The 25,190-nt window shown below is 40.6% G+C and overlaps 1 protein-coding gene across 3 annotated transcripts; it reads right to left on the bottom strand.

Annotated features, from left to right (window-relative positions):
- Window positions 1–378: 378 nt before the first annotated feature.
- Window positions 379–24,278, bottom strand: LOC100578976 (decorin). 3 transcript variants are annotated; one of them, XM_006570328.3, is made up of 4 exons: window positions 24,098–24,278; window positions 23,356–23,826; window positions 2,988–3,214; window positions 379–2,903 (listed from the first exon to the last, which is right to left on the bottom strand). In XM_006570328.3, exons 2-4 carry the CDS (start codon window positions 23,399–23,401, stop codon window positions 2,064–2,066), a joined length of 1,113 nt encoding a protein of 370 aa, XP_006570391.1. In that variant the 5' UTR covers window positions 23,402–23,826; window positions 24,098–24,278; the 3' UTR covers window positions 379–2,063. The 3 variants fall into 3 exon arrangements, with proteins under 3 accessions (XP_006570391.1, XP_016770285.1, XP_016770284.1); XM_016914796.2 differs by having other exon boundaries at window positions 23,356–24,278; XM_016914795.2 differs by lacking the exons at window positions 23,356–23,826; window positions 24,098–24,278 and adding an exon at window positions 17,085–17,280.
- Between the last annotated feature and the right edge of the window lie 912 nt (window positions 24,279–25,190).

Here is a 25,190-nt window from a genome sequence, read left to right as displayed (position 1 = left end):
GTAAATTAATAATTATACCTCCAATTATGCTCTTATCGAGTAAATAATGGTAAAAAAAATTAATTTGTGAAAATCATGGCCATCTAGCAGAAGAAGTTGTAAGCTCGTAGCAATTTACATACATTCGTTATCGACAAACTATATCTATAATATAGAAATATTTTGTAATTATGAATAATTTTTATTATTTAAAAATTATACTTCAACTTTTTTTCATTGGAAGGATCTCGGGTTTCTCATTAAAACATAATCAATTAGATTGAAGATTTATTTCATGGAGTTTACCGAATGGTCGGTATCCATTATCTTTGTACAATAAATCGTCGTACTAAAAGTTAAAGAAAATTTAATAGAAATACATTAGAAATATGATTTAAGTATAAATGTATATATATATATATTAAGTACAAATAAGTACGCATACAAAGAATCTTTGTTGATCGGCAGGTTACAGCTTCGTTTCTTACTCGCTATTAATTCAAAATCTAAACATGGACTATCGACTCGAACTTTGCTCTATCGTTTTTTTATCATTACAAATTCTCGAAAGAAAGAATAATAACTTCGTTTAAATAAAATAATTGCTACACGCTGTTAAAAAAAAAAAAAAATAATAATTAAAAGAATTGTACAAATATTAGGAACTATGCAGTAGTATCTTAATCTTCGTATAATATAACATTTTTTTCTTCGTATGTCGCACTTTGAACTAAAAAAAATGGATTAATTTAACGGATTGGATATTTGGCACTTTTCGTAAAAGGCAATAACATCAAATTTTCTATTAATTCACAGAGAACGCAAATTTGTAATTAAAAAAAAAAAAAAAAGAAAAGAAAAAGCATAAATAAGTTTTAAAACTCAAATGTAAAAATAATAGAAAATATTTTTCATTAAATATAAATAAATATGATATATAACATGTATGTACGTACATACGTGCATCCTGTATGCACCTATGTATTAATATGTAGGCATATATTAACATATACATATGTAAAGCTTATATGTATATACCTAGAATATAGTATCACGTAACACGAGAAGAATAATCTTCGAAGTAAAATTCGATGGAACCGATATTGCATTTTTTTTTGCTCTTTGAATGAAATCAAGTTTAAAAGATACAACGAGAATTATATCGAAAATGATATGAATATCGATACGAGATTAAAAACGTACCGTTTTCGATCGATGTTCGCAAATTTTTTTTTTTACTTACACATATATCTGGCTAGCTTATAATTTTCGAAATCCATTCCAACTGTGAGTTAATACGTATACCACGAATATCGAAATTCCACTATCGTAAACGACAATCAGAGTTGTTGCTAGTAGAAATAGGAATCAACGGAAATTCGGGATATCGGTTTTCGATTAAATTCGCAGATTACCGATGTTATCGAATCATAATCGAGATCGTATCATTATTATTATTATTTTTTCAGAACACAGATATATATTTATTTAACGATTTATTTTGTTTCATCGTTTTTTCCTATCTCACCACTCTCCGAGTCGCAAAATTTCAAAAATGTTCTCTTCTAAATTCTTTACAATATATTAACAATTTTTAACAGATGTCAATAACCTAGCAAGGATATCGTAAACTGCTCTCTCATACGATTCTTATTACTCCACCACAGTTTCAAATCTCTCTGCACGTTTCTTTATTAAATTCGTTCGAACAAGGCCCTCTAGTTTCAGAAAAAGTTACTAGAAATATACACACACGTCTCGACCGACTCTGCATTAACCTGCGACGGTATTCGCACGACAGAAATTATCGCAGAAACAAGCGCACAATATGTCTTCCGAACGAATTTCCTTACAAATTCGCGCGGAATGAAATTTTCGTATCGGTTTCCACACAAAGTGTATGTGAATGAATTCTTCACCGCGTTTCGGCGTTCTCTCTCGTTCTTACACTAACGGTCACGCCTACATTACAGAATCATCCGTCGCACGCGTTTTCACTCCTTTCTTCTCGTGGATTGAACACAATAGTCGAAATCGTCGGGTAGGTATCTGACAGAATCTCGTCCGCACGTTCCGCCCGGGTTTCAAGTATTCTCGGGCTGGTTCAAATTGCTGTTGAGCAGCTCGGTGTTGGCGTTGTTCGCGTTCAATTTCTGCTCCTCCTTCAGCTTCTTCCTCCTCCGTTTGTTTTTCTTGTGCACGCAGAACAGGCCGACGAAGAGGCAAAATAGGAAGCCGGATATGCAACAGGCGATCAATATCCACGTGTTCCTCGCCTTCTCCGTCTCGACCTGCAACCGCAGGATTTCCGTGCACCTCTCGTGCAATTCCATCGTCCGGTTCGTGAACTCCTGCCTCGCGCACTCCCCCTTTGCCCGCTCCTCGCTGCAATTGTACACCGGCCTCGAGACGATTTCACGCGCGTGCAGCCACGCGTTGAACGTGTGGCACTCGCAGCTGCCCGCGTCGAACTTGATCGGATTCTTGGTGAGATCGAGTTTCTTCAGGGAGCAGAAGGGGGCCAGATCCTCCGGCGAGACGGAACCGATGTTGTTGTCGGACACGTTCAAGTAGGTGAGAGTGGGGACGGGACCCAACGACGGCACCCTACCTAACCTGTTCTTCGACAGTTGTAGCAGAATTAGGGGGGATTTAACGTCCACTCGTTCGAACAGCTCGTCGCCCAATCTGTTCTTCGACAGATACAGATTCTGAAGGTACGGTAAACGGAAGAGGCTCTTCGGCAGGGTGTCGCACCCGTTCGTCGAGAGGTCGAGCATCTTCAGGTACCGGAGATTGTCGAATGCCGCCTCTTGAATTTCCTGGATAAAATTGTCCCTCAGGTAAAGGTAGGCTAGATTCGTGTACGGGGCCAGGCTGTCGTTCGTCAACACTCGTACCCTGTTCACCGACACGTCCAGGATCTGTCAAGGGAGAGAGAAAGAATTCGATTAAAAAACGATCGAAAAACGATTTTTTAAAAAAAAAAAAATTATGAATTCTCTCACCTGAATTTCCGTCTTCAAATTGGAGGGGATCCTTTCGAGACCCAGATTCGCGCAACGAACTTGAATCATCGAGTGTATCCTGCTATATCGGCAAGTTCTCAAAGGGATGTCCTGATCCATGACCAAAGGGGCGCCGGAATAACCGAGCACGGTCGCATCGTCCCGCATCGTCGCGACGATGACGAGGGCAAACATTAGGAATCCGTTCGTCAGGTGTGCGTTCATGCCTGCAACAGAGTGGCAAGAATTTCTCCTTCATATTTCTACATTTACTATTTCTCCTTCCTTGTGTCTCGAGACGTTGGCGAGACATGTTCGAGAGAACATTCTCGATAATCCCCCCTTCCCTCGATACACAGGGATAACGTCATGCCGAATTTTCCACCCGTGAGAAGCTGGCTGAAATGTGATCACCGTTGCACACTCTTTCGGTATAATATCAGGTAAATGGACAAAATTATTATTTTTATATATAAAGATAATTTAATTTTTACGAAACGATAATTCTTTTTTATTACAATTTATTATTTCGTTAAAAATATGATTGAATGTGTAAGAAAAATTACGTTTAATATATATATATGTATAGTATGTATGTATGTATGTATATTCGAGTCCTTAAGCAACTGCTGCGCGAAGTATCTGCGCGGTGGATACAGCGAAAAATGTAGCGAGCAATTAAGTTAAGAAGCGCTTCGAATTTCAGAAACGTACGATAAACGTTGAGAATATTAAAGTATTAAAAAAAAAAGTTATGGCTATTTGCTATTTATTTATAATGTTATATACATTGCATCGAAATAATTATTTTTTTTATACACTTTGAAAATTAATCTTGTCCAGTTGATATACGTTATTCGAAACGCTGTGTTTCGCTGTGTGTCGCGAAAAAGATTGGCCGTACACGTATTGAGGAGAGGGGGAAGGTATGCGCTCCCGCACCGTATCGAGTTCGATCCATTATTCCCCCCGCCGACCGGATTCGGGAACAACGAAGAGAAGAGAATTTCCGAGTCGAAGGCATCTTCGATACTTCGGTATTTCTCGGTATATATATGGAACGCGCACACGTGAATCTCTTGTGAATCTTTCGCATAACTCGGAATACCTGACGAATACCTCCCCCCCCCCTACCAGCGGGGAACACAAGGGGAAGTTTAGCCAAGCTCGAAAAAAATTTATCCAGACACGGTGCGGACAACGCGATTTCAAAACGTTTAGCCGGCGGAGAGCGAAAAAATTGGTTGGTTACACGGCAACACCCGTTGCCACCGAGCTGTTCGTTGTTTATTGTAACAAGCTTTGATGAACTGCAGAGCCAGCCTCGCTAATGTAAGCCGACTTCGTATACAGTCGTGGATATATTCTCTCGGCGGATGAAGACTCGAAAGGGGAAGAGAGCACGTTCCATGGATACATTTTCGCATCGCTTGCAAAGTTCAAAGGCGGCTGTCTTTATTTTGAAACCGAATCGATCACCATCTGCTCCGTGTGAACGTATCACGCGGTATACGTCGACGCGAGATACTATGAATTTTTCAACAAACTTTTACGCGAAACTGGATATCCCAAACCGCAAAGAAAGAAACTCGCGCAAAAAATATCGAGCGCACGATCACGCAGTGTTTACTTCTGTTTTTTGTCCTCCATTCGAATACCTCGGTGGGTCAACGTTTTTTCGGCAAATTAACGAGCAAGTCGAAGAGAAGCAAAGACGCTTACCAAGACGGAGATATAGGTAAAGCAAACTCTGGATGAAAATAAAATTAGACAGTTCTCGAGTGGCGTGCGATTTAATTAGCGTGTTCGACTTCTATTGTTACTATTCCTATTATCCAAATACGTGTTCGACTAGCAACAGCGCGTTATCCGTACGGCTTTTTCGCCCGCACCAGTATATTGTGCCTCGTTCGAAACAGAAACGTTCTATCGCGCAACTACGTACGATAGGACGAGTACGAATTTATCGAAGCACGCGAGACGTTCGACTCGATAAATATCGCGCCTGCAGCGCGGTATACATGTTGCACTTAATGCTACATGGAAAATTAATACGAAACGCGTTGAGTAAAATAATAGTAATAATTTATTTTTTCCTTCAGGAAAAATATGTTACCTGTTATATCGATGTAATAACGCTTCTCCCTTTTTTTTTCTTTTTTCTTTTTTCGTTTCACTCTTGTCACGAACTTTCGAATTCGGTTTGCGACGCGTGCGTTTCACGAGAGAACAGCAATCGTACGTAATAATTGAAGTCAGAGGGGAGGGGAAAGGAAGAACGAAAAAAAGGCAACCGAAAAAAAAAAAATCCCCGAGTTTTCAGTTTTCAGTCCAAAAAACTTTTCCCGGCGGATAAGGTAGGATGGTTAATCGGACGCTAGGCTGTGCGTATAATATATACACAGGACCTCCAACGTAAGGAAAAAAAAAATACTCGTCGAAACGAGGAAACCTTTCTTCGAAATGTCTCTTTCCAAATGAAAAACCCTCGCTTTTTCGAAATTTATTTTTTTCGCGGTTGAAACGATCTTCGAAATCAAGCCTCCTCTCGATCCAGACAAATCCTGTGAACGCACTTTACGAGTTTACCATCGGTCAACAAGAGGCATTTTTCCCTTCTCCCTTCCTCGACTACATGGAACATGGAACGAATCGATGGCGGAGTACGATAGAATATTCGCGAGTCGAAGGCGCGTTTCGACGGCTGCGAAATATTTATCGTTCGTTTCCGATGAATTTTTCCAGAAATTGAATCTTCGGAAAAAATTGATCAATTCACGCGACTCCTCCTCGGTTATTATCGGGTCGTTGTGTGTCGAAATATCACGTGTTACATCGACAGGTAAGGAGATAGATAACCGATAAGATTGAAAGTGGAAAGGAGGAGACAGGAGATACATTTGTTTTCCAGAAAAAGATTCGTCGACGTTAAAAAAATTGCGTCGTTGAACTTTGCTCGAATTATAAATATATCGGGTTCCTCGCTATATAGTTCGATATATTCGAGATATTCTAAGTAATTTCTTTTCTCGTCGTTTCTTATCGTTCGAACGGGAAAAATATGCGAAAGAAAGTTTTGTTTTTTTTTTTTTTTTTTTTTTTTGCTCGGTAACGATGAGTCTCAACCGGATGATCTTCCATTCAAAAACCTATCCGTAATGTTTGCGAATTATCCGATAGATTATCGGATATTTCATATATAATTGTGACGCGTGTGTTTTCAGATAGATAAAATTATAGAAAAAGCATGTCATAGATATAAATATACGCGAATAATGCTGTCACGATGACTTGTTTATCTCTCGCGGATGTTTTTTAATCGTTTAATCTGTTAAAATCGATCGATAAGTAGCCGTTTAGCGAAACGAATTAATGTAATGTAATTTTCAGTTTGTCAAGAGAAAAGAGCGTGAAAATATTTGAAAAAAGGTTATTACGGATTGCAGTCGAATAAAGTACCAAGGTCGATGTACCTCGAGACGAACGATATTAAATCCACGGATCCTTCGTTATCGATCGGCGGTAATACGCTTTCGGAATTCATCACCGTTCAATTTCCATCCACGCGGATGTAAAAATCCTGTCGTTCAAACGATTGAACAGTTAAAACATTCATTCTTCTCAATGAAATATCAAACGAGTAATTAACAAATACATTAATGAATTAATAAATTCCGCTCATTTATTCTTCTTCCTTTCTTAAAGAGCGAGTACAATTTTCTTAACCTCCAAATTTTTATAAAATCGAATGTCTCCTCGCTCGAGTATGATGAAACGCGTAAAATGGAAAATTGCGCGAAATCGGGAAGAGCGAGCAGGCGGCAACGTGGCCGCATCTGGAAATAAAATGAAGGAGAGAAAAGTGCCGAAAATAACAGCGCGTCCCGCGATGGAAAGAAAAACACGTTAAGAGGAGGAGGAAAGGGTTACTTGTAGATCGAGAGTAACTAATTTTCCCTCAAAGAGTATCGGCGGAAGTTTATTCGATATAAATATAACACTAAAGATTCAAATTCGATTTCGAATAACGAACGAATAATTTCAGTAATTTTGTAAATGGAGGATCGAGTAAAGAGAAACCGATAAAATTTTATCCGGACGAAAATCGGGGATTAAGCGCAATACACGGGAACAACTTTATTAACGGATGCCGTTAATTGCTTCCTAACTCGGTAACGCGTCATTTGATCGTTTTTTCGAATCCCTCGAGCAAAAAAAATTTACCTTTGGAAAGGGAACCCGTTCGTATGCAATTGTATTCCGAAAACATTTTTTCGGATAGGGAAGTGAAATAGTTTTCATTCCGATAACGCTTTAAATCCTGTATACGTATGTAATCCTGCCGTTGATCGTCGAGCGCGTAAAATTTGCTTTGCGTGTATCTCGGAAAAACCGGATCGATCTCCGAACATTCGACCATTTTGTACGCGCAAAAGGCGGCTCTAACCTTGAAAACGGTAACGAGGCACTCGATTGGCTCTCGAGATTCCTTTCTCTCTAAAAAGAAGGATAGACAGAGAGAGAGAGAGAGAGAGAGAGAGAGAGAGAGAGAGAGAAGAATCAAAGCGAAAAGTAGATGGCAGTAGACGAAAGGCAAATGGGAAGAAAATTCAGCTCTTTGGTCACTTTTTCCCTTTCCTCTCTTGTTCCGTTCTCGGTGCAAACATCGAGAACAGAGATATTTTTTAAGCAAACAGTGCTAGTTCTCCCATTAACCGGCCCAATCCTCCTCATCGTTGCAGTTTTAAGAGAGAAAATAAATTGGACGAGAGAGGACGGGCGTAACGTCGTTACTCCTGTATCACTGCAGAAATATCCTGCTAAACTTTTTTCGTATTTATTCTGTCGAGAAATCCTTCGAATTCTTCTCCTCCTATTCCGTATCCGAAATATTTGCAGCCGACTTTTGTTTCAAAGACACCACCACCTGCAATGCTCCACTTTGTTTGTTTTCATTTCTGCTTTTGTCGATTTCCCAACAGTCAGATTCTTACCGACGATCGATGGCGACGCGTTCTCGTCGAGAGGAAAGTATAATTAGAGAGAGAAAAACGAGCGGATTTGCGGATCGTTGCAGGCAAAAAACTGGGGAGGGGATAGGATTTTGACCGTTTATCGAAGCAAAACCGGTTATTATCAATTGTGAAAAATTTTCCGCGCGTCCATGTAATATCAAAGGCTAATCTCCTTATTAGAATGCTCCACCGTGGACAGACTCACCGTTCAAATTAATCAAAGTTTTTTCGCTCTAGCGGCGAAAGATAGAATTATCGACTCGCCTCAGACTTTGGCCCTTGCTCCTCCTGCCATCTCTATTATCTCGAACGATAGAGAAAGAAGTTTGGCGAAAAAAGTAACCTCTTCAAAGGAAGGATAAAAACTTGGTAGTAATCGATCGAACCTTTTCTTTTCATCCAAATATCGTTTTCAATTTCTTTCTCCAAGAAGAATATTCGAAATTTATTAATTTTTTCCCCCCGAAGAGGAGAAAATTCGAAAAATTCTTGATTGCTTGCGCGACTCGCGCATAAAGGAGGAGGTGGGGGAAGTCTGTGAAGAAAAAAGAGGTCGGAAGCGGAACGAATCGGATTCAATTTGCGCTCGGTGAAAAGTAAAACGCGTCACGCGTTAGACTTATTCACGGATAATATTCAAGCGTAGGCAAGACACATCTAGGTGGTTGTGAATTAACCGAACGGGGAAGTCACGAGTTAACGCCCCGAGCAAGCGTTAGGATTAGCCGCTTTTTCTAACCGCGCTTTGTTTCGTGTCCTCGTTTACGCGTTTAAAGAAACGCCAACGCAAATAGGAAGGAGCGAGTTTCAATTTCATTTCTGAAACGAAATAAATCCGTTGCCTCATTGGAAATTAAAGCGGCGAGAAAGGCGGTTTCGGAATTCGATTCGCGTTTCCATTATTTCCATCCTCGATGTCATAGAGGCAAGGCGAAATACTCTTCCTTTGTCGAGAGTCAAGAGAGAGAATTTCACAGCGACCGTTCAGAGAAATGGTATACAATCTCCTTTATCCACTTACACGTAATCCAAAGCCATCGCGCGAGCTTGCGTTTCGCCCCCCTCCCTTCCCCCTAAAACCGACCAAATTTTCGTAAGATCGGTAAATAACGCGGGAACGGACCGGTTAAGCCGTAGGTAAGTACATAGAATATATATATCTCTGGTATTTCGTAGAGATTTCGAATTTCTTCGTTCGTTTTCGTGGATGCTCATTCATCACGACACCCATCGATACGTGTCGCGCCTATCTTACCGTACGTTTTCGTGATAAATAGCCTGAGAAACGTCCAATAAGACGTATGTTTTGAAAATCGATTTAAACGTCTTTTGAAAATTGTTATCCTATCCCCGGCAGATAACTCCTCCTACGGCTTTACTTTCTTTAAAGTTTCTAGAAAGTTTGGATAATTGGTGGAAGATCGAGGAATACGAAAGTCGAAGGCGTCGTCGGGCGAGGGGATTAACTCGTAACTCGTCGGACTCGTGGGTCGAATGGAAGATGGAGATTGAGAGGAGAACTCGTGGTTGAAAGAACGACGGATTTAAGGGAATCTCTCCGTTTGGATTTAACCACGCGTTTCGAGAAACGAAGGTGATGCGGGTGGTAAATTGCGAAATTAAACGCGGTCGAAAGCAACGATGAAGGAAACAGGTTGCTAAGCGTTTCCAAGATCCACTGAATATTTACGAAAGCAAACGTCCCACGCTTGCTTCTTCCCTTTGCTCTTCCCCCACTCTCGACCTTCGCAGCTAAACACGTAGCGCCACTAGTCGCTCGACTCGAGACAAGACGAATTAACGAAATTGGAAAAATCAGTCTTTAATTCTTCGTTATTAGATAGATTAAGTAGATACAAGCGTTGTAGGAATAAATCAGGATCGATTTCTTTGAAGAATGATGAGAAGAGTGTGGTGGAGAAACGGGAAAGAATTGGTAGGAGAAGAAGAATTTATTAACAGGTTTGGTTTCGAGGGCGTGCATAACAGCGAGAACAGCGGCGAAAGCGAAAGGCTCGTTCCTTTATCGAGGTGAGAGAAAGAGAGAGAGAGGAAAGGACCGAGTGTCTCCTCGGTGAGAGAGGTTGGTCGATGAAGGGGGGAAATGGGCGGGAAACACGACAGCTCCTCCCGCAGCCGGACTAAACGAGTTAATGGGCAGTTATGAACTTTCTTCATCTAAGTTTCCACCACTTTTTTTTACGTATAAATTGAAATTTTTATCGGGCGTTCGCTGTCCCTTAACGAGCGCCTCTTCGCAAGTTTCGCGATCCGTGTACGATCGGGTCTACTATGTGATTTAATTAAAGAAATCTGTAATACCCCGCGTTTTCGACTCGTTTCCGATCCGAATACAAAATTTTTATATTTCGAACGATCGATGATTTATCGATGATTTTAATTGCGATATTCGAAGATCTGGTTGATTCGTCGTCGAAGAAGAAGATTGATGACCAGTTTTTTCTTGCTCCTTGCGATCGGAATGCTCGATTACTCTTCTTTCTCCGTTTCGAGCCGCTTTCCACTCCAGAAGTCTTACCTTCCCTTTTTTCCCTTCTCGACAGCTACTCTCGTCTAATCGCGACCGCTTTTCAACTTTGATCGTTGGTTCCCGCGCAAAAGAAGGCCTCTCCTCGGCCCGGAAGCGAAACACACGCCCCGTATATTTCGCTAAAAATAACAACCACTTCTCCGCTCTACTCGTGGCTCGGGGGCTCGAGCGATTTTATTTATTCGATTCGAGAACCGCTCCACGCTTGTTCAAAATTATATACGTCGAAACTCGATGATTTTCAATTCGTTCAATTTGAAAAAAAATTTCCAAGTATTTCATACGATCGAAGTCTCGTTCGAAAACAACAAAGGAAATTCACGAAAACAGTGAGAAGAATTAATTAAAAGCAATCGATCACCGCGGTTTCGGATGGAAGAAAAGACGAGAAGGAGGGAAAGAAATAAAAAGAAAAAAGAACTAAGGTGTGATCTCACAAGACAGTCTCAATCTGTCCCGGAATCATTAGTCGGGATTTATGAACCCGTCCACTACCCGACCTCGAAAAACAATCCACTCGCCTTCTTTTCTCCCCGAGATCGCGTAATTTCGTAAGGCGGAGCCGTGGCTAGCTCTTAGGTTAAGTTATCAAGGAGCTATGATATTTCCGGAGTGGGTCAAGTTTAACGGTAGTTTACCCTCGTTCGAGTGTCTATAAATTCGAGGACTTTGTTCCTTTCGAAACGGAACGAGAGAGATCAGGCTCGGGTCGTTATCGAGTTTCGGGCGAAGTTTGCCGCGTTTGCAACGCGCTCGTTTGCGTTTCGGGAGATCGGAAACACGAGCGGTGGTGCACGAATCTGATCATCGCGGAAGGATACACAGACGATTTCATTATTCTTGGCGCGAATACCTCGGTCAAGGAGAGAGAGAGAGAGATAAAGAGACGGTTGGCATTCCAAGAACGTTGGTAGGTAATCGGAAGCCACGGACGAGATTCGAGCTTCTCAAAAGCGATGGAAACGAGGTTCGAAGAACGAGGCGAGAGATAATAGCGTCCTTAGACTTGCTGCTTTCGATCTTTCGTCCCGACGCCACACCGCAGGAGAGCGAGCGAACAGCTTTCGACGGTTAAACGGGGAGGGGGGAGGGGGGAGGGAGGGAGGAGGAAGGTGGAGGGGGGTGTAATATCGCGCGTTGCGCGCAATATTCGCCGTGGATCGAATTTCCACGCGCGTAACGCGAGGACCATAGAGCTCCTATGTCTAGATCGCGCGCGCTATCGAACGCATGGAATTTGCAGTTCGAGCTATGCCGTATCTCTCCGCGTCGATCCTTCCGGAATTCACCGGGACATTCGCAAATTTATACACGCGGAACGTTCAAGATACAAGGAAAGCTGTATCTCGCGATGGAATCCGTTAATCGTCGCTTCGAACGATTATTCTTCCCAAGTGGGGGGGATATCGGATCCTTTTTCAAATACACGCGTTATTACATCTCGACGCTTGCTTTTCCAATCATCGGTCATCGAAAATCCTCTCCTCGAATAATTTCAGATTCAAGATCGGAAAATTGCATTTTTTCGTCCGATATTGCCGCGTTTCTTCTCTCTTCTCTTTTTATTTTTTTTTTTCTTAATCTCTTTCTCTTGCATTCTGAAATAAATAACGAGGATCAGGACCTGAATAAATGGAAATTATTAACGAGTGTACGTCGTTCCTCGAATAACGAACACGATTCGAATCGCGATTTCGCGCATCCTTTTCATTGTTCCTACGACTATCGGGTATAGGTAACGGCCATCCGGCTCGCCTGTAATCACCCATGAAATCGATAATCCCGACGATAGAAAAAAATTTTATCGCCTCCCTGCGTTAATTGACGCCCGTGGAAAGATTCTTCGTAGGAATCAAAAGAAAAAAAAAAAAAAAAAAAAAGAGAATCCATCGAATCGATTTAAGTATTTAAAAAAAAGAAGGGGGATTATTTATTTTGACTTCTCTCACGGTGTCTGTCACGCGAGGCAGTAGAAGTAGAGAAGGGGAGCGAAGTAGCGCGTATCTTGAGAGCGTGGTTATCGATTATCGCCACGTACGTGCACGCACACGCACCACGCACACGCATCGCATTGACAGTGTTCCGTGACACTGACTTTCGTATTGATTACATAACAATTAGCGGTCGATTCCTTCAGCAAACCAGTTTACCCGCCTCGGATGCAAGAAACGAGCCCGCCCTCGATCCCGAGAAATCCAACACGGATACGACTTCTAGATCACGATTTCTAACCGTTACTTACCTCGACTTACCTCGGAGCGGATCAAGATATTCCGTTCCGTTCCGTTCCGTTCCGTTCCATTGTCGGAGATTCTCGATTCTCAAATATAAATTTTCGAGAAATAGAAATTGGACGAGATCGCCTCTTCCGCGAAGAGGGGAAGAAGAAAATCGTGTTGCGGGGGAAGGGGCGAGGGGGGGAGGAAGGAAGTGGGCGAGCTAGCTCGCCCGGAAATAATGTGGAAACGGCAAATATTATTTTAACCGTCGATTTATAGAGTGGGCCCGTCACTCTGACGAGAACCAAGCATTGTTGTTTCGAACCGTTCGTATTCGTCCCCCCCCTCCCCTCTGCGCATGCGCGCGTTTCCTTCCCGAACCCGCTAATTATAAACACGCGCGCGGTTCCCCCAGCTCTCTCTCTCTCTCTCTCTCTCTCTCAAAAATTGTGTGTGTGTCCACGTGTGCGTGGGAAAGAGTGTGTGGTTGTATGTACACGTAATTGTGTGTGGTTGTATATGTTTGTGTTTACACATGATTGTGTGTGTGTGTGTGTGTGTGTGTGTGTGTGTGTGTGTGTGTGTGTGTGTGTGTGTGTGTGTGTGTGTGTGAGGGTGTCTGCGAGTACATGAAAAAGGGTGCGTGGTTGTGTGTGTGTGTGTGTGTGTGTGTGTGTGTGTGTGTGTGTGTGTGTGTGTGTGTGTGTGTGTGTGTGTGTCCATATTCGCGTGTGTGTGTTTGTGTGTGTATGCATGCACACATGGTTGTGTGTGTGTGTGTGTGTGTGTGTGTGTGTGTGTGTGTGTGTGTGTGTGTGTGTGTGTGTGTGTGTGTGTGTGTGTGTCCATATTCGCGTGTGTGTATTTGTGTGTGTATGCACGCACACATGGTTGTGTGTGTGTGTGTGTGTGTGTGTGTGTGTGTGTGTGTGTGTGTGTGTGTGTGTGTGTGTGTGTGTGTGTGTGTGTGTGTGTGTGTGTGTGTGTGTGTGTGTGTGTGTGTGTGTGTGATAAAGAGTAGAGATATAGGGTAGAGATAGGAAAAAATTATTATTAAAATAATTAGAAAAATTATTATTTTGATTTATTCTCGAGTCGAGAAAGTAAACTGATTAAAAATTTCGAAATAGTTGTTAATAACACTTATATTCTACTATTAACGTTTACGAATCATCCATTTTTCGTAATAATTGTATTTCATATTATTATTATATATTTCGAGTAATAATAACACTTACTTTATTAATAACATTTACGATTCATTCGTTTTTCGTAATAATTCATATTATTTCATATTATTATTATTATTATTATATTTCGAGCAAAAATAAATTTTCCCCTAATCGCAATTCCCAGACAGTCGGATTCGAGAACTTTCTTCGAGGATTTGGACATCGAATTGGACGCGCGCGCGTAAAAAATAATTTGCGACGGGGATGCCGTAAGGCGGCCGGTCGAATCCTTTTGAAAACGAGAACGCACGAGATCTGCACGAAACAGTTTCAATTTGTGAAGGAAACAGGTGTAATTCGCCGAGCCGCGCTCTCATACACGAGCGACGCTCGTAGTATAATAATTCTCATCCTTTTTCATAAATTCTGCGAGATCCCCGGCGAAAGAGCGACGTAAATTCGATTTGTTTTCGACTTTAATTATATTCATAAGTCAGAATCACGAGAGAAAGGAACTGCGCTCGTTACTTCGGTCAAACATTCTTTCTTCTTCTTCTTTTTTTTTTTTTTTATCATCTATGAATTTTCATACGAAAATTCTTCCCCTTCGAGAAAAGAATAATAATAATAATAATTCTCTTTTTCAACGAGTAACGAGTCGAAGACAATTCTCTTTTCACTCTCTTTCTTTCTCTCCCTTTGTATAAATATTATTTTCAACATCGCTCATAATTTTCATATTACTTCCGGCAAACGAATGGGAAACGATGGGAAAACGGTAATAAATAAAGAAACGCGACGCTGCGCTTTTAATTCCGTGACCCGATCAGTCGCGACCGATCTCTTCTATCGTTTGATGGGGGAGAGGAAAAAAAAAAAAAAAAGAAAGAAAGAAACAAAAGCGTAATGAAATTGTTCTCCGATCGACGAGAGAGAGAGAGAGAGAGAGAGAGAGAGAGAGAGAGAGAGAGAGAGAGAGAGAGTTGGCACAGAGAATTAATAAGAATCACCGAGTCGCGAATAATGGTACAAAAGTTCGATCCTCGAAAAGTTTAAAAGCCACTGACTGAAGAAAAAGAGCCGGAGAAGTTTCGAGAACTCCCGACAACTTTGTCGAACCTCGATCGGCTCTAATAGGAATATTTTTGATTCCATCGTGAGATACTCTCACGGTTCATCTATCGAATAATAGAACACATATATATACATATATACGCATCCAATTAGAATTAGAAAAAGAGAGAGAGAATTATTCTTTTTCCAGTAGTAAATATCTTGGCATATATCGACAAAGGAGCTATTAGATTTTTAAAAAAGTTTGGCCGAATAATACCGAACGATTATAAATACCAGAACAAGATTCAAGAATGGTGGTAGTGGCAGACTGGAAAAGAACGTAATAAGAGTTTCTTTATCGTTTTAATTTCTGTTGGAAAATTGCTCCGCCGAGGTTGTAGCAACCCTCTATTACCGATTTGATTTTTCTTACACGCGTTCCCTTCCCAAAGGGAAGGGAAAAAACCGCGACATCGTCTCACCTACGATAATTGCGATATTACTACGGGCAAACACGTAACGAACGTAACGAACACGCTTTTTGTCGCGTAGTCGGAGAATTCTGTACTGTACTGCTCCCTCCCACCCCCGCGCACAAATAATCGATTCGCCTCGTTTATTACCTGCTAGCTTTCACCGGCAACGAGTCGCACGCGAGAGAGAAAAGATCGCGTGCAAAGAGAGAGAGAGAGACGGCCGAGAAACGGTTTAACTCGTTTTAACCGCGGTGTAACACGCATTTAATTATTTCAAAAGCTTCAATTACAACAACAACACGTTAATCGTACGATTATTAATTATCCAGATCAGAGAATCTCGATGCGAAGACACGTTTGTTCGAGCTCTCCGTGGCTCTCCGATTAACGCGATAATTTTTGTTACTTCGTAACACGAGTTTGCGCACACGTGGAGCGCCAAGTAAACCGACATATCGGTTATCTTTCGTCGGGAATTTATAACCGCTTTCAAGTTTTCGTTACAACGGTTTATTAAATCGTCGTTTGTAAAAATTTCGAACGATATTTATATTCGTACCAATCATTTGAACACGGTAATTAAAATTATCGATGAAAATTTCGATTATTAAAAATTTTGGAAAATTTTGGATCACAGAAGGGATTTATTATTTTTGCGAAAACTGCTCGAAATGATCGAATCGAATGAGATGGGAAAGATAGGGTTTTTCTTGATTCGCGTGCAAAAGCGAAGGAAAAATCTTCGGAATCGAAACGGATCGTTTCATACGAGCCGATACGATTCCCCGAAGGCGAGGTAGATCATTAGAAACGTGACGAAACAACGTCTCTCTGGAGGAACGTTTGACGCGTTCCAGATGAACAGAGCACAGAGGACTCACAAAGCTTTCGCGACCGATTTCTCATTCATCTTCCGCGAAGCTTCATAAATATTCTCCAGCTTGGTGGATATATTGTGCACGTGTGTATCCATTGCCGAGCTCTCTCTCATCCGACTTGGACAAATGAACCCGCGGAATTTCGTGCTCTCGACCGTTGTGAAAGGCCAGCTCTTCCTCTCCCCCCCACTCCTTCCCTAAAAGCACTAACACCCGCGACGTCGAAACCTTCTGAAATTCACTATTCGATGTGCTCGATTGCCGCGTACGCGTTTATCCGCCATCAATTTTATCCCCCCTCCGTGTTTTTCCAACGAACGATTACATCCTCCTCCTGGATCGATTCGTTCGTAAACTCGTTCGCGAACTCGAAAGATAGTAAAAAGAAGATTGAATCGATAGGATAAAAATCGCGCGATTGATTTGCAAATTTGCAATTCGATGAGAAGATAATTGGAAGATAAATTCGGGCTCGATCGTAATCAAAGATGCAAAAGAGCGGTAAAGAGGTATCGATTAACCTATTTCGAATGGGACGAGAGTAAAAGTATATAATGGGATATTTTCGTTAATTCCGATCCAAACGACGATAGAAAGGAAATCATCCGACGTGTATACGGCGCAATCTTGAAAGGAGGAGAAAACGAAGGAAAAGAAACGTCGAGATTACGTTTAAATTATTAAATTTCAACGGTGAAATATTCTCCGTGGCAAGCGAATAGCTACCTACCTATTTTAAATCTTTCATCGTGCTTTGTCCGAGAGAATATCGTCGGATCTTTTTTCATAAGAAGTTCTCCTTCTGTTGGAATTATTATCAGCGCATAATAAATAAATATAGTTGAAAATGTGGAACGGTCGCAAGCTCGAAGACTTTCCTCCTCCTCCTCCTCCTCCCGCAGTCGAGACATTCGATATCGAGATGCCGTGGTGACACTCGATATTAATAATGTATTCCATATCAGAGTGGAATCAATCGGATCAAATAGAGGAGAGAATGCGATGGAACGTTCCTCGGTGTGTCGTTCTTTTCAATCCTTCGCCTCCTCGACAAAATCTCTGATCCGATATCTCTGTCGAAATTGCACGAATCTATCCCGTAAACTGAAAAACCAAGCAACGACGTTTCGAACAAAATGACAAGAATTTCGCACTACGCTGAATATACATCGAGCAACTTTTGAGGTTAGTTTCGAAGCGCCATCTACGTATTCACGCGTGTTTGAACGGAAACAAAGCGAACGTTAGACGGATAAAAAAGAACGAATTTCATCCTTCTTAACGGGCCATTAATAATTGCTACGTCGTGTAGTAATACGTTCGTTGGTAGTCTTTACGCGAGGATGAAAACGCTTTTGGGTCAAGAAGAGCGGATTAAATTGAAGGACGCGCTCATAGGCTAAATTTAAACAGGGTAGAAGAAATCGAGCTCGACTTTTTTTTTTTTTCTTCCGCTTACATTAGCACCGACATCGCCAAAAACCTGAATTTCTTCTCATTCCGTTTATATCCGTCCACGGCGTTGCACTACATTTCCATCGCAGCCGAACAAGTTCCAGGGACCGTCTATTTTTGCGAACGACAATAGAGTAGTCCAGCTGTACGTCTCGATGAAAAGAAACGCATATCCAGTTGTGCAAAGTCTTAACACGGATTAATCGACCGATTGCGAAAGTAGAATCCGAAGCGTTGTTCGATAATCCGATACGCGACGAGGCTCATCGAATGTGGCAAAGTTAAATAGCTATCTCTTCGAACGTAAAAGCTTAAAGGAATAAACCTTAAGAAAAGCGAAGATATATAGAAAAAGTGATTCGTTCTATTTCTCGCGCGAAAAAAGTTGCTGTGAAGTGACATAAAAGACAGTAGAAAAATTGATAATTAACGGATCGATGGAAATGATCGTAATAATTGACGAGCAAATACCAACGGCTAGCGAAAAAGTTAGCTCGAGTCACGTGTCGCGACTCCGTTGATTTAGCATTTTGCCAACGTTCGCTCGCGATCGATGAATCGAGATGGATCGCATTGCATTCTTAACAACACAACCTTGAAACCTGCTCGCATAGATGAAATCTCGATGCGATGGAGTTAGGGAAACGAGTTTCTCAGAAATTTATCGTATTCGTTATTCGGATCTGCTCGGGGAACAGTAGAGCACTGATTGGGCGCGTTGTGCTCGTGTTTCGCGATGTTTCAACTGTACGATACGCAGAGGATGGCGCTCGCTTCGACGAGAAAAATCCGTAGTTGCCTGGCGTTCGTAAAACTATTACGTTCAACCTATATCTTTCACCTATCGAAAGAGGCCTTGACGCTCCTTTTAGATACATAGAGATGGACTTAACCATTTTTAAATTTATCGCGAGTTATAAAACTCGATAAGGATTTAAGTTTCAACTTTCGGTTTAACTCGATATGCCGACTAATTCCCTGAATGAAATTCTTCGCTAATTCAAAAAAGGAATAGAATCGCCGAAAACGATGGCGTCGTCGAAAGGAACTACGTAATTATTTCTTCGCTGGCGTTCTCTCTCTCTCTCTCTCTCTCTCTCTCTCTCTCTATCTATCTCACTACATTCTCGTTTTCCGTAGCTCTCGATGCCCGCGTTAGTCTTCCATTAACGCTCATTAACATGCCGCGTGCAGTTTTAACTGGAACATCGATTCCGACCCGCTGGCACCGAACCCTCCCTCTCTCTATCTCGTTGCGTTTCTAAACGAGAGAATGGGGAAATCTGCCATTGCTTATACATCCATCTCACCCCCCCTCCCCTCTTTTTTCTCTTTCCTTTATTCTCGATAAATTCTTCCTACGGATTGGAATCACACGTTCGGATTTTCGAGAAGAGAGTCTTACGAATATATTTTTCTCGAGCCTCGAGAAGGTGTGTAAGAAAGTAGAAGCGATCTCCGTTTAATTATCGCGCGATTAAATTTACGGCTTTTAGAAAATCATAGCGCGGCCGCGTTCACTAGGTTTCACGCAGTTTAACGACACGGTCGGTTATAATGGCGGTAAACTCGTTTATCGCCTAAATACACGCGCTACGGATGATGGGATTAACGCGGAAGGCAACATTCCGCCATAATAAGCCGGACGCACTTCTGGCCAAGGTAAATCGTGGAAGAAAGTGGCGCGATTATCGCGGTTATCGCGGCTCAATTTCAATTTCGATCGGATAATATGGATGATTAATCGAAAGCGGGGAACCGTAATTAACGGCCGGTAATAATGAAACAACGGAATCGAGGGTACGTTATACGTATTTAATTCTATTTTCTACCGAAAATTGTCCCGCTTTCTTCGACGGATAACCGCGGGTTTAACTATCGGTTCGAGGAAGTTTCGCGAATTTTAAAAACCGTCAAAATGGAAAATAAACAGAAGAAAATTGTGCGAAAAGAAACACAAGTTGCAGGATATCGTATATTATTTATAACGTTCGTTTCGCAAATTGAAGCAATATTTTCACGATGATATTATCGAGATATATATACATACATATATATATATATATATATATATATATACGCGCGCGCGGTCTCCAACGTTTGAAATTCCCGAAAGGAAATCGTTTTCATAAAACAGACTGATTCAATTTCACGGTGAAACGAAACTTTTTTTTAATTCGCGGGGAGAATTTTAACAAGAGCCGGTACACCGGTCGCTGATTAATTTGAATACTTTGAATTCGGTTTTTCCGATTCGGTTCGATGAGGAATGAGATTTAATTCGGTGCGAGAATCAAAAAAAAAGGAACCCGAATTTCGAGACTCTTCTTTCCGCGCGAGAAGGAATAATGATGTTAATAATTCGTTATTGTGTGTATCATTTGATCGTGTGTGTGTGCTCGAGTAAGTTCGGTACGGTTTACAACATCAATTGTGTGTCGATAACACTCGTTCTTGATCGGCCGGTGATACGCAATTATAAGAGATATCTCCAGTACTCGAAACCGTTCGACAAATAGACCGAGCGAAAACATTGGAAAGACAGGTTTTAAAAAAAACTTTATCTCGTTTCTGAAAACGAAATTACCAATTTGCAGCGGATCCCCGTGGATCCCGAGATACCGATCGGCCGCGATTTAACGACAAAGAGGGCCCCCTCCCCCCCCGTGTAAAAAGACAATTTATCCGAATTTTCGATACGATACCAAAAAAAAAAAAAGGGTCAAATTCTCGATGAAACGTGCGAATTCGTTCAAATTTTTCTATATCTATGAATGAACGAACGATGAAAATAACAAAAGCGGATAATTCCGATAAAATGAACTCGCAATGAAGGATTTTGATTGGCGGCCTCGATAAACTTGGACTCGATCGAGATTCGATGAAGAAGAAGAAGTACACACACACACACACACACACACACACACACACACACACACACACACACACAAATCACGTGCACACACACACACACACACACACACACACACACACACACACACACACACACACACACACACACACACAAATCACGTGTACACACAACCACACACACACACACACACAAAATCATGTGCATTCACACATATACACACGAATACACACGCGCGAATATGGACACACACACACACGCGCGAATATGGACACACACACACACACACACACACACACACACACACACACACACAAAATCATGTGCATTCACACATATACACACGAATACACACGCGCGAATATGGACACACACACACACGCGCGAATATGGACACACACACACACACACACACACACACACACACACACACACACACACACACACACACACACACAATTTTTAGAGAGAGAGAGAGAGAGAGAGAGAGAGAGAGAGAGAGAGAGAGAGAGAGAGAGAGAGAGAACGCGTCGCGTAAGATCGTAAAAGTGACTTCGTTACCTGAGAAAAGAACAACGTTCGAACGAAATTCGGAGAACATCTGCCGCCCCGATTCGTTCCAGGTGCGCTTAAATTTGTCAGAATGGGAAGCGGGAAGGATCGAGATGGATCGAGAAGAATGGAGACCGAGGGATTCGGTTGGAGGAAAGAAGGATGACGGGGTTGCGAGGTCGAGTCGTTTTAAAGGGGGAAGCAATGCCGTTCGAAGAAGGAAAAGTATAGGTCCGGTTGTGGTCGGAGAGACAATGGCGGGGAGAGGGAATGGGGGGGGGGCGGGGAGGTCCGATGCGCGCAACGCGAACCGATCGCATTGCACAATGAAGCAAAAGCAATTATGAAGCAAAGCGTTACTCGTGAACGCGTTGGGAAACCAATGCGCAAGGATTATTGCATTTATCCGTGATGCAATGTTGTTTAATTATGTGTTTAAATAGGCGAACGAGATGCGCGTATGTTTACCGGTACATGGAAACCCCTCCCCTTCCCCCCTTGTTGCCAACACACTCGAACGATTTGAACGGAAATGCAAGTTGTTGCTATTCTTTTACACGATACACGAGGAGAGGCGCAACGATTCGAAATCGCATCATCTAGCTCGACGAAGATTAGAAAAAGTCCACTCGAACGATCCGATAACGTTGCATCGCTTGTTCCTTTTCCTTTACTCGTCGTTAAGTAATGTTTATCTTTATATATGCCCGAGTATATCTTTGAAAAAGTTGAAACGTTAAATCTAACTCTACTATATACGTTATTTTCTTGAAAAAGTTTCACTTCATGAGTCCCATTTGCAGAAAGCAAAGCGAGGTCGTTGGACGGTGGATAAAAATTAACGAATCTTTTCCCCCGAAGCTTACGCGTGCCGTGAATTTAATATTTAATACGCGTAAAAGGGTGCACACGTACACGCGTGAATTCAAAGTGATGAAAATTTTAATTACGCGCACGAATCTGACGAATAACACGAGAACGCGTGAACGCGATTCGTGGTCGAATATTATTTTAATTAAAAGATTGTCTGTCATTTCTCGTTCGACTGGTTTGAACTCCTGATTTAGGATTTTATCGTGGATTTAACGCTTAGATACAGGAATAGATTTTCATTTTAATAATTTTGTAATTACAACAAATTATTGCATAGATGTTTTTCTATATTTTTTTTTTTTATAGACTTTTATTATCATTTTTATCGGATTGGGGGACTGATTATATTTTGTCGTGGAATAACGAAATAACCACGAGTTTACATAACGAACGACCAGTTTGTTAGAAAATGGCTGTCGGCGATTAGGAAAATCGTGCTCGGGATAGGGCATCACGGTTTATCAACGAGTGCGATTTATCAACGTTCGAGAGAACGGAGATTAACTTCCTTACCGATAACGCGGAATCTCGTGATGAGACTGGTTCCCTTTCCCCTCGAGAAAAAGTAATTTAAACCTTTCCACGATCCGATCTTTGTCATTTGACGCATAAAAAAATCTCTTGAAACAGTTTGAGTCGAGCTAATCCTCCTCAATTTCCTGTTTGCATCTAGTTTCAATGAAATTTCAATCTTCTACATAATTAATCTGTGTAAAATTTTACGAGCCATGATTCCGCCAATAACTACCGATAAAGGGAAAAGAATCTCTCTTCTATCGTGAACTCGCCGTAATGAGACAAGTATTGATCGATTATTAAAAATATTAAGAGTACGATGACGTTGAACCGAAAAATATTAATCGATATTAATCAATATTGTGATATTAAACGATGAAAGAATGCAAGTAAAAAACAAATCATAGAAATAACGCGCGAAAAGATCAATTTTTCATAAAACAGCATTATTTTTTTCCATTACTTTTTGCGTGATGACATGCTGTCTCGAATACCATGAAACAACGTTAATCTTTTCGCAATGAGTAATCGAGAATGAGACGGAAAAGAAAAGGTTAGATGAATACAATAGAAAATAAACAGATAATACCAAGTACCGATTAATATATATATATATATATTATGTATATATAATTATATCTTTCTAATAGCTAACAATCCATTCTTTCATTTCTCGAAACAAATGCAAGATTATATTGATAAAATGAATAAAAGTCGATAAAATTTCGCTTACCTGCCTTTCTACCGCGCCATCCAGAACTGTTGCAAAATAGTTGCATGTCCGTGAACAAATGATTCACTTCTTTCTAGTAATATTCTCTTATTTTTGTTCTTTTCGTTACGTTCAATAGTCTTACAATATCGCGTTGAAACAATTGCAAGAATGCTGTCTTTTTAAAAACGATATCATTTTGCACATACATATGTATAATAAAGAGGTACCGTTCGTGAAAACGGCATACGAACTATAGCGCACGAGCGATCAAAGGGACGATCGTCGAAACAACGCGTATCCTTGCTCGGCGAGAAGCAGGTTTCACTACATCGTTATTACTATTCTGACGGCCGTTTCCGAGAAACTGCTCTTCCAGAGTTCCTGCCAGAATGGTTTTTACCGTTCTCACATGACTAACAGGTTGGCCGTGAACGCCGTTCGAAACTTTCGTCGATACACTTTCCACTAAATATGCTATTCAACTGCTTTCTTTTAGAACAAATAATAAAACAATTAAATCAACTAGAAAAGGATAAATAAGTAAAGGAAAAAACAATAATAATGATGTCAAAAAACTTGTAATATATCCATATTTCTTCGTAACTTGAAAAATAAAATTGCAATTTCGCAACTTTCTATTGTTGGCTTTGTTGTTTCTCGTCCGTATTCGCCTTTAGGCTCAAAGGGTCGAATATACCGAACAGATATGTCCGATTTCTTAATAATTCCCGCGTAAACAAATTAAACGATTGTTCCTTACGTTCTTTTCAATTATTTCCAAAATGATCTTAAAGAGTCTCGAAACTGTGTGTTGATGCAAAATTTGAAGGAATGAACCATTAAAAAATTAAGGGAAAAATCGTGAAGAAAAAGGACGCGGCATATAACGCGATGTTACTTGCACGGCGTCTCGCACTCGACTGCGAGGTCGCTCGTTCAGACCGAAAACCGATTTAAAGCTGAAGCTTAGACTGCCGCCAAGCGGTATCTTGAACAGGGCCGATTTTCTTCTCAGTTTTTCGTGATTATGCTGAAATTGCAAGCATACTTTATACTATGGATAAAAGTTGACAGGTAATTAAGTTTCTAAATGAGTATATACAAAAGTATAGTACAGAACAAAAGAAATTAACTGCTTGATACATCAGCATCAATCATAAAAGGAATTTATGACTAATGTTTAACTTTTGAAGCAGAAAGATTAACATCGATTGCACGTAAAAATTTTCAGTACTTAAATGAGAAATAATAGAATCGATAAATATCAATTTCATAATCAGATTTGTTTTTTATGTCAATTTGATTGGTATAAACTAAATATATATTATTTTAAGTACTTTTCTATATCAAAGTAAAGATTATTGTAATCGATGACACATATATTTTTTGATGCAATCGCAATTAACCATATCTTATTTATTTTATATCTATTAGAATTTTTCTTGAAAAATATTGACAAAGATTTTATCGATTTTATGATTGATCTATCATTATACGTTTTGTAAATGTTTTAATAATTTAATTTAATTAAATATTTTTTTTTTTCAAAAAATTGATTATTGAAAATTGATATTATTTAAACTTGAATATTTTGATTTAATTAATGCAATAGGTATTATTATCTTTTTTCTTCATCAATTTTTAATGAAAAAACATATATATATATATACATATGGATAGTATACCTGTAACTTTCATGTCGTGTTCAAAGATCTGTATCCCTCTAACAGCCCCCTCGGCAGTCTATTGTCCATTATCTCTTTTTAAGCGTAGGGACCGATCTTATACATATATTTTCGAGGGGTTCAGAACTTTAAACTACAATAGTATGAAATACGTTGTTCGAAATACTT

The sequence above is a fragment of the Apis mellifera genome, linkage group LG11 (genome assembly GCF_003254395.2).
Source record: "Apis mellifera strain DH4 linkage group LG11, Amel_HAv3.1, whole genome shotgun sequence".
Classification (NCBI taxonomy): domain Eukaryota; kingdom Metazoa; phylum Arthropoda; class Insecta; order Hymenoptera; family Apidae; genus Apis; species Apis mellifera.
The sequence above is the reverse complement of the archived record's forward strand: the minus strand, read 5'-3'. Positions and strand labels throughout refer to the sequence as shown.

Excerpts from the sequence above, each read along its gene's own strand:
- LOC100578976 (XM_016914795.2), bottom strand. The coding sequence starts at position 17,265 with ATGTCTCGACTGCGGGAGGAGGAGGAGGAGGAGGAAAGTCTTCGAGCT. Across the intron at positions 3,215-17,084 it reads CGATGAAAGATTTAAAATAG|GCATGAACGCACACCTGACG; the intron begins GTAGGTAGCTAT and ends ACTCTGTTGCAG. Across the intron at positions 2,904-2,987 it reads ATTTGAAGACGGAAATTCAG|ATCCTGGACGTGTCGGTGAA; the intron begins GTGAGAGAATTC and ends CTCCCTTGACAG.